The sequence below is a fragment of the Quercus suber genome, unplaced genomic scaffold (assembly GCF_002906115.3).
Source record: "Quercus suber isolate HL8 unplaced genomic scaffold, Cork oak 2.0 scaffold_511, whole genome shotgun sequence".
Taxonomy (NCBI): domain Eukaryota; kingdom Viridiplantae; phylum Streptophyta; class Magnoliopsida; order Fagales; family Fagaceae; genus Quercus; species Quercus suber.
In genome coordinates this window covers 498,614-509,201 of record NW_027069960.1, presented here as the reverse complement: position 1 = coordinate 509,201, position 10,588 = coordinate 498,614, and the positions used below count along the sequence as shown (strand labels likewise).

Sequence of the window (10,588 nt, the reverse complement as noted above, 5' to 3'; positions counted from 1 at the left end):
AAAATTCATATTAACTTATTTTACTATTAGCTTCTTAATGTCTCATTAATTTACTAAACTTGCACCACACCTTTCTCTATTCTTCATGTCTTTTAGCTCACCCACCATTTTAGTATTTTAAAAAAAGCAAAAAAAAAAAAAATAAATAATTAAAGACTAATGGTAATAACTAACCAGATAAGGCCCTGAAGAAAGATAGAGAGACACTAAAATGTTGTGGATTTTTGTATAAAACGCACTGTTTCACTATATATTACTAAAATAAAAAACCTGAGATTGACAAAACATTTGAAAGAGAGAGAGAAAGAGGAATCTAAGCGATCACCACCTTTGTTATATAGGCCACCCACTACCATCAAGACACCAAAACCCCTACGGTTTTTTTTTTTTTTTTTTTTGTCCTTTTTCTTTTTAAAATTAGGGGTGGGTAATTTGGTTGGATAGTTTTTGTTTTGGGTATATAAGTAGAGAGAATATTTAGTGCACAATGTGAAACCATATTCTACCATGGTTCAATTTTAAATCATCTAAAAGACACATGCATACACATTTGTCCAAACCATGTCATAATGTCGCACTATCGATAAGTGGAAGATGGTCAGAGAGTTGGACAAACTTTCATTTCATGGTATGAAATATGTGAACACAACACAAATTAGTTGATTTTCATGGTCCCGTTACACTTTTGCATTTATTTTTGGTTTCATGATTTAAAAAAAAAAAAAAAAAAAATCTTACCTTAAGAAGGGTACAAATATGCAATGAAGCTATTAAACTAATTTTTAATACCTTAAAATGTATATGTTTCTTTACTCTAATTTAGTTTCCTTTTTCTTTATAATATATATACACAATATTATCTAAAATCATCTCACATAAAATATTACAAAATTATTCGTGTATTGCACGGGCAACTTACTAGTTGGCAACAAATACCCGCCACAAGTTCACCCTCATAATGACTTCAATTATCTTAAATACCTAAGGCTTGAAGCACAAAGTGCACTTCTTGTTTCTCCTTTGTGAACTACTTTCTTCTGTCTGCACTTCTTGTTTCTTGTATTGTCAATTGCAATTTCACTCTCCAATTATGGCTGATGGTTTTATTTCTGTTATCTTGGAGCAATTGGCTTTAATCACTACCCAAGAGGCAGAACAAGAGATAAGGTTGGTTGTTGGTGTTGATGAAGAAGTTCGAAGGCTTGAAGGCGATCTACGAATTGAGCACGCAGTGTTGAACGATGCTGAGAAGAGACAAGTTAAGGAGCGTGCTGTGAGGTTTTGGTTACAAAAGCTCAAAGAGGTATCCTATGAGATGGATGACGTGTTGGATGAGTGGAACACCGCAATGATCAAATTAGAAATAGAGAAAATAGTAGAAGATAAAAATGCTGAAAACAATACTTTTGTGGAGAAGAAGAAGGTACGTTCCTTCATCCCCTCTCCTTCTTGTTGTTTCCATCAACTTGATAACCTTGTTCTGCGTCACGACATTGCTCACAAGATAAAACTACTTAATGGAAAATTAGATGAAATTACTAAAGAGAGAGAGAGAGGTACAGGTTTGAGTTGATTAGGGGAGCTGCCCAAGAATTCGTTGAGCGACCCAAAACTACCTCGTTTGTTGATTTTTCTGACATATGTGGTCGTGATAAGGTTAAGGATGATCTTTTGAGCATGTTATTGGGCAAGGATAGTAAAGAAGAGGAAAGATGCCCCTATGTCATCTCCTTAGTGGGCATGGGTGGTCTTGGCAAAACAACTCTTGCCCAACTAGTCGATAATCATCTTCAGGAAAAGGCCCATTTTGACAAAAGAATTTGGGTTTGCGTTTCTGAACCTTTTGATCAATATACTATTGCCAAAGCAATCATTCAAGCATTTGGAGGTGTTGATCCCAACATTACTGAATTGCAAAGTTTATTGGAAAAAATTTGTGAATTGATTGGGGGAAAGAAGTTCTTTCTAATCTTGGATGATGTGTGGACTGAAGATGACACAAAGTGGGCACCATTCAAAGAAGCATTCAAATATGGTTCACAAGGTAGTAGAATTTTAGTCACCACACATAATAAAAGAGTTGCTGATAAGATACAAAATGTAGAGATCATCAATTTAGAAGTTTTGTCAAAGGAAGATTGTTGGTTAATGTTTAGGAAAATAGCTTTTTTTGATAAGGATCCTACTCTATGTGAACAACTAGAAGACCTTGGCCGGAAAATAGTAGAGAAATGCAAAGGCTTGCCACTTGCTGCTAAGACTCTAGGGAGTCTAATGCGCTTCAAGAATAGTAAAGAAGAATGGAAGAGTATTTTGGATAGCAGCTTGTGGGAATTAGAAGATGATGAAATAAAAGTCTTTTTGCACTGTTGTTATTGAGTTATTATGATTTGCCCTCACCATTAAAACGGTGTCTCTCATATTGTGCTGTCTTTCCAAAAGATTATGTCTTTTCTAGAAATGAGTTGATATTTATGTGGATGACAAAAGGATATATTAGGTCAAACACAAATATAGAGATGGAAATTATGGCACAAGATTACTTTGAAAAGTTAGCCATACGCTTTCTCTTTCAAGATTTTGAGAAAGATGAGGATGATGGCAAGATAAAAAAGTGCAAAATGCATGACATAGTGCATGACTTTGTACAATTAATGTCAAAAACTGAATGCTTCACAATCAATTCTGACGTAGAGTTGTCATTAGATTATAAAAATGCATGCCACTTGCCAATTTCTGAAGAAACCCAATTTCTTGAGTCCATTTATGGTGCAAAAAATCTATGCACTCTCATTTTTGTATATCAAAGTGATTATAACTTAACTAAGTTATTCCAGCATTTTAGATGTTTACGGACATTGACTTTGAATTGTGTATATGGTGATATGTTAATGGAACTTCCAAATACAGTGGAAAATTTCATACATTTAAGGTATCTAAATTTAGTCAATTATCGTGGAGAAGGATTGCTTGAAACCATTTGTAATTTGTGCAATTTACAAATTTTGAATATTATAATTGAACGGTTTTAGACCCCTTTAAAACACACAGATTGCGTAGCCTAGATTAATTAGCCAAGTTGTTACTTAGTCAAATTAAGCAATTCTAGGTTAAAACAATCAAACAATCATATCAAGAATAATAATGCAGCGGAAAATAAATAACACAAGATATGATCACCCAGGAAACCACACGGTAAAAACCTGGGGAGGATTTGACCCACCGATCCTCAAGGCTAACCTGAATTCACTATGAAAGAATTGAAGTTCGTACAAAAGTACTACAAGCTCCCCGCTCGACTTCCTAATGCTACCCACCAGTAGAACTTCCTGACACGACCACGCGCAGGCTCCGAATCCACGGACTACTTCTTTCTTGAATTCTTCAATCAGCTACAAGCTCCCCGCTTGCTTTTCTTTTAAATTCCAATGGTTGCAACAGTAATGATCTTCAAGATGTTGAAATCATCTCCACCATGAAAACCCTAAGTTTTGTGTAAAGGAAAGCTCCTCAAAGATCTCACACGAGATTCACACAAAACAGCAATGTATGAGCAACAATACAATATGGACAACCTTCAAAAACGTGGCTAGGGTTTTATTTATATACCTAGGGTAAAAACATAAAACCCTAAACGTTTAATGAAGTAGGGCTGAGTTGGAAATTCTGCAGAAAATTCAACCTGTGCGATTTTCGATCGATCGAGTCTATTCTTCGATCGATCGAGCCAGGCCGAGAGTCCCAAGTACTTCTGCAGCCACTCGATTCCAACTTTACAATATTAAACCAACTTTGAGCAAGTCTAAATAAGACTAAATACAATGTTTTGATCATGGTTTGCCAACATTACAAATTAGAGTTCTAAATACATAAAATCCTAAGACCTTAGAACCTAACAAACTCCCCCTTTGGCAATCCGTGACAAAACCCTAATTAACAGCTCAAAGTTTTACAAATAAAAAGCCCTTTACAAAGATAATGCTCATAAAATTCAATTCAGCCTAACTACTATCCATAGTTGCAAGTGTAGACAGCAGCTTAGTTGAATCAACCTGTATAATCCTGAAATACTCAACAAACGCATAAACGCATGTGTGACAGTAAAGAGTAAAACAACAGGTATAACATTCTTGTAAGATCCACACAACACAAAATAAAGACATATAAAAATGAACAAGTCATAAATATAAATCAATACGCAGTGAATCATAAAGCAACAAGAATCAATAAAAAATATCATGTATATCAATCAATGTTACTCCCCCTAACATGAATATCCCCAAAAATGATATACAAAGTGAAGCACATAGATACAATCTAAAAATCCACAAGCTCCTCTAAAACAAAAAAAAACTCCCCCTAACTACAAAAACTCTACTACAAGTCAAAACTCCACTCCCCCTTTTTGTGACGGAATGCCAAAGGGCAATCACAAGTCGCCATCAAAAGGAGGTGGTGAGGGTGAATGAAGACGCGCAAGATCAGCTCGGAGAGCACGCATCTCATCCAGCAAGTCCACCAAAATCTGACCATGAGCCTGCTGAACAGTCATGACAGTCTCCAAAGTACGACGAACATCAAAGTCGGCCGAAGGAGGTGGAGGAACATCAGCAGCAGCATCATCATCACCAACAGGAATAGGAATATCCTCACCAGCCATACCTGCAGAAGAAGAAGGAGGAGGTGCACTACTAGAGGGCTCAGATCTAGGGTGTTTAGAACCAGCTCGAAGATGAGCGGCCCTCTGTCTAAGAAAAGACGCACCTAAAGGTCCTATCACATGGACGGGCTCAGAGGAAGGAAAGTCATCAAGACCAAGAAAGAGAAGAATCCTATGAATGAAAATAGGATGAACAAGAGCATGAGCAGTAGATGAACTCCTATAAACTTCGTTCAAAGAACGAAGAAAAAGATGGGGAAAACTAATAGGAGCATCAGTAACAAGAGCGTACAGAAAAACACACCTCTCAAGAGGAATGGTGTGAACATGGGAAATAGGCCAGATCGAATGACAAGCTATCCGAAAGAACAGATAGTGCAACCCAGAGAGCTCAGCAGAAGTGATCCGAGGATCAGAACCCCACTGGACAGTAGTACCAGTGACGTATGACAAAACATCGCTAATCTCGGGAGACTCATCATAAGGATAGACAGGATGCTGGACCAAAGGTACCCCTAGAGCATCAGCCACTACCCGAGGAGTAATGGTGTACTCTACGCCTCGTATCCAACTCTTAACTAGAGTGTTGGAATCATAGACGCGGATAGAGATGTTCGAATAGAACTCTCTAATCAAGGCAGAAGGTGGAGGAGGATCAGAAACATCCACCAAGGGTAACCAACCCCGACGCTCAAAATTTGCCCTAATGGCAGGATCAAGCTCATCTAACAGCACAGAACGCTCAGCCCAAATCTTTCTCTTAACGGTCAGTTTCTCAAAAGTCTCTTGGTTTTCCTCACTCGGAAACCTCTCACTATCAAAGGATGGAGGGGGTGAAGGAGAAGGTGAGGGAACACTCCTACGGGCTCTAGTTTTCCTAGGCATAGTGCTAAGGAAAGGACAGAGACACAAAGAGAAAAACACAAAGAAACAAGAGAAAACAAAACCAAGGGCAGACTGCAAATTAGCACAATAAATAATATAGAACAAAAATCTATATGATGCATGAACAATATAATGTTGTGATGCATGATCTAAATGCAGTGACAAATTAAGTTTAATTGAGAGTAATTGGACAAAATTGGCTTGAACAAGGAATTTCTATCAAAAATCCCAAAATTTTGAAAAACCACTTGAAAATTTTGCAACAAATTGATGAATTGAGCATTACAAAACACAGCACATAGATTATAATGCTTAATTACACCAACACAACAAGCCAATTTCATCAAATTCTACCCAATTTAACAAAAGCCCCAATTCGGATCAAGAACAAACCCTAGAATTTTCAATTTTTCACAAAACACAAAATTGATCAAATTAACCACCAAGGATCATTAATATAATGTGTCCCCACAAAAACCCAATGATCAATTTCATAAAATAAGGTTTGAATCAACAGAAAATCCAAAAAGAATAAAGTCCGAAAATTACCCTTAAATGCATGGATTTATGCATGAAATAATGAAAATAACATCAAAAGGAAGGGCAAAAGAGTCTTACCGGCTTGAGGAAAGAGAGATTTTGCAAAAACAACGGAGGAAAACGACAAAAATCCTGAGGTGTGGAGCCTAGCCAACGCGGAGAGAGAGAAAAGTTTGAAAAAAATTTGAATAGCACCTTTGAAAAAGTCAGAACTGAACTTTTAAAAAGCTTTTCCACGATATTCGATCGATCGAAAAATACATTCGATCGATCGAAAAGCACAGTCATTTTAAGACAAATGAGAGCACTTTTTCGATTGATCGAAAAATAGGTTGGATCGATCGAAATGGGCAGAGGCTCACTAAATTTTGGAAAAATCACAGTTTTTGAAAGACACAAGCCGAATTTTGAAAATAACTCCTCAAAGCATTAAATTGAAGAAACAAAATGCATGAGTATGAGATGGAATGCTTTTTCAAAAACCCAAAATTTTGAACCCAATATTCTTAAACAAATTGCAATCAACCTCCCATTATATTTTCTCAAGCAACAAATATGTTGTGCATAAATCTCAAGATATTTTCAAACTTGGTTGGTCAGACCAAAAACACACACTAGCATGTACAGTGTTTAACAAAGAGTAACTTGTGTCGTGTGTGATACTAGCAAAAACTTGAGATACATGTGAGGTGATATGTGAATAGCAATCAATCACAAAGTCTACAAAATTCATCACATAGAATTCAAAAGAGACTATCACCTAAAGAGTTACATCCTATAACTCCCACATCTCCTAGAACAAAAGCTTGCAATCATGTAAGTTTCTTGTATTTTTGCCTCTTATTTGCATGAGATGGCATTCAGCCTAATAGTACACACCGGTTTGAATTAAGTGAATTGGCATCAAGCCTAATAGTACACACCAGTTTTAATTTATTTTGAGGCTACACCTTATGTTCTTTTTGTGCATGTGCTACACTTTCTCGAGCACAGAATCTTATGATATGCACTAAGGTGTTCATGATTGGCTAGTGAACAGTGGTGAGATGGTTATTTATGCCTTTCTCAAAAGGATCAAGTCCGACAGTCAAATAACATGTGACTTCAAGATTAAGACAAAGTGATAAACACCATAAACATCTTTCCCACACAACATGCACTACAAAGCTCAAACTAGTAAAGTGCAATAAAGTAAGCTCATCCAAGCTAAACAAGGTACATAAGACATGTTATGTGTAAATAAATTGACCAACCTTGTTTTTCAAAAATCAAGAACATTATGTTCAACATAAATTTTGCTTCCTTCTTTTCCTTTTTTTTTTTTTTTTTTTTTTTTTTTTTATTTAAAGGAAAACAAATAAATCCTAGAATGAAATGCATGAATGTAATGCAATGCAAGTCCTAGAACAAAGAAAACACAAAAAAAAAAAAAAACAATGGTCACAAAAGAATAGAGCAATGAAGCACAAGGACCATGTCAGAAAGACTCAAGTATTTCGAGTCTTTTGCATCCAAAACTTTTTAGATGCACCATGAGCATTGGAGTTCTTATTCACAATTGAGTGATTCCCAACTCCATGATTGGAATAAAGGTTTAACACCTTTACCAATTCACCAATTAATGCCATAGGATCTTGTGCTTGAGGCACAGGCACTTTTGGTTTATTTGCTCTCTTATCAGCTTGAAGCTTGTAACAGTTAGGACGAATATGTCCAGACTTACCACAATAATGACAAACCCACGCAGGTTTACCATGCATCTTGTCCTTAGATTTGGTTGGCTCCTTAGGTTTAGATTCTCTTAAGTCTACCCTAGTCTTCTTAGGTGGTGAAACTTCAACAGGTTTAACTACCTCACTCACAGGTGGTTTGACAGTATCACTCACAACCTCACTCACAGAAGGTTCAGAAGAAGAAGAAGGAACAAAAGTAGTGGAATGTGGTCCAGTATCAAAGATGCTTTCAACATATCCTAACCCAGTTTTATCAGAAGGATACTTTTGAACATTCAGCATGTGATCAAGTTTAGAACTAGCAGATCTAGCAACAGATAAATCATGTTCCAAAGTTCTAACTTTATCAAGCAAAAGCATATTCTCAGATTTAACATTGTTCAAAAGTTCATTTGCATAAAACAGTTTAACAAGCAAATTTCTCTTTTCAAGCTCAAGAGAATCAATTTTCTTTAGGCCAAGTTCAACTTTCATAGCATCCTTTGCAGCAATTTTGCAAAGTTTGTTATAGGCCTCTTGAAGATCTGCATCTTCAGAGAGTTCCCCATCAGAAGGGTTCTCTTCAGCAGATATGCCTTCATTGACTATAGCAGTAGCCGTGAAAGCAATGAAGTTTCCATCCTCGTCTCTACCGGACTCATCATCAGAAACCTCATTATCACTAAGGGTTACAGCCATAGCTTTACCCTTAGTCCTTAAGAATGTAGGACATTCAGACTTCACATGACCATACCCTTGACAGCCAAAACACTGAGGACCCAGAGAGTTATTAGAAGATTGACCAGAATTTTCTCTAGGTTTTTCAAAATTGTTAACCTTAGTGGGATCATTCTTCCTAAAATTTCTAGGTTCAGCAGTGTAGGTACCTCTTGCCTTTCTATTTGTATTCCTAAGAAAGTTCTTAAAATTTTTGGCAAGATAGGCAATCTCTGTAGCAGAGAGCTCATCATCAAATCCACCACCATCAACATCATCAACTGACTTAAGAGCCATTGATTTGGATTTGTTTACTTTAGGTAGGTCAGACTCATAGGATTGAAGAGATCCTACAAGCTCATCAACAGGGATGGAGTCCACATCCTTGCTTTCAGTTATGGCAGTCACTTTGGGTCTAAAGTCTTCAGTTAAAGATCTAAGAATCTTCCTAACAATCTTAGGTTGATCATAGATTTCACCCAAATTAAAAGCAGAATTAACAATATCATTCAGTTTGGCATAAAATTCATCAAAGGATTCATCATCAGACATCCTAATGTTTTCAAACCTAGAAGTTAATTGCTGCAGTTTGTTTATCTTAACTGCCTTTGTGCCTTCATGCACAGTTTGGAGGATTTTCCAAGCACTATGAGCAACCTCAACATTAGAGATTCTCTTAAATTCCTCCATAGAAACAGCATTAAAGATAGCATTCATAGCTTTGCTATTGAAGCTTGCTGCTTCTTTTTCAGAAGTTTGCCACTCACTCACAGGAGTAGCGGGCTTCTCCCATCCGTATTCAACGGAGTTCCAAACCCTTTCATCAATGGATTTCAGGAATGCTTTCATCCTTACTTTCCAATAGGCATAGTTGTTCCCATCAAAATGAGGAGGAACAAACAGAGAGTGTCCATGCTCCATGACAACAGGGGTCAAGGATCAGCTCAGAGATTAAAGAATCTCAATCAAAAAGAGCTACCACGCTCTGATACCACTTGAACGGTTTTAGACCCCTTTAAAACACACAGATTGCGTAGCCTAGATTAATTAGCCAAGTTGTTACTTAGTCAAATTAAGCAATTCTAGGTTAAAACAATCAAACAATCATATCAAGAATAATAATGCAGCGGAAAATAAATAACACAAGATATGATCACCAGGAAACCACACGGTAAAAACCTGGGGAGGATTTGACCCACCGATCCTCAAGGCTAACCTGAATTCACTATGAAAGAATTGAAGTTCGTACAAAAGGACTACAAGCTCCCCGCTCGACTTCCTAATGCTACCCACCAGTAGAACTTCCTGACACGACCACGCGCAGGCTCCGAATCCACGGACTACTTCTTTCTTGAATTCTTCAATCAGCTACAAGCTCCCCGCTTGCTTTTCTTTTAATCTCCAATGGTTGCAACAATAATGATCTTCAAGATGTTGAAATAATCTCCACCATGAAAACCCTAAGTTTTGTGTAAAGGAAAGCTCCTCAAAGATCTCACACGAGATTCACACAAAACAGCAATGTATGAGCAACAATACAATATGGGCAACCTCCAAAAACGTGGCTAGGGTTTTATTTATATACCTAGGGTAAAAACATAAAACCCTAAACATTTAATGAAGTAGGGCTGAGTTGGAAATTCTGCAGAAAATTCAACCTGTGCGATTTTCGATCGATCGAGTCTATTATTCGATCGATCGAGCCAGGCCGAGAGTCCCAAGTACTTCTGCAGCCACTCGATTCCAACTTTACAATATTAAACCAACTTTGAGCAAGTCTAAAGAAGACACCATACAATGTTTTGATCATGGTTTGCCAACATTACAAATTAGAGTTCTAAATACATAAAATCCTAAGACCTTAGAACCTAACAATAATTCATAGTGGCAATTTCACAAAATTGCCGCAAGGGATGGGTAAACTAATTAACTTAAGACATTTTATTTTGGATTCTAAAGACTTTATGTCAAATGTTAAGTTTCCAAGAGGATTTGGGAGATTGACTTCTCTTAGAACATTAAATTATTTTAGCATAATGTTAAGGTGAGTGATGAATTTTTGGGAATAGAAGAA

The 10,588-nt window shown here is 36.8% G+C and overlaps 1 protein-coding gene across 1 annotated transcript; it reads left to right on the top strand.

The window, feature by feature from the left end:
- The first annotated feature begins 1,090 nt into the window (after positions 1-1,090).
- Positions 1,091-2,379, top strand: LOC112004037 (putative disease resistance protein RGA3). The gene is made up of 2 exons (XM_024036260.2): positions 1,091-1,423; positions 1,657-2,379. Exons 1-2 carry the CDS (start codon positions 1,091-1,093, stop codon positions 2,377-2,379), a joined length of 1,056 nt encoding a protein of 351 aa, XP_023892028.1.
- Positions 2,380-10,588: the final 8,209 nt, after the last annotated feature.

Coding starts and splice junctions, on each gene's coding strand:
- LOC112004037 (XM_024036260.2), top strand. CDS start 1,091: ATGGCTGATGGTTTTATTTCTGTTATCTTGGAGCAATTGGCTTTAATC. Junction 1,424..1,656: donor CTTTTGTGGAGAAGAAGAAG/GTACGTTCCTTC, acceptor GGTCGTGATAAG/GTTAAGGATGATCTTTTGAG.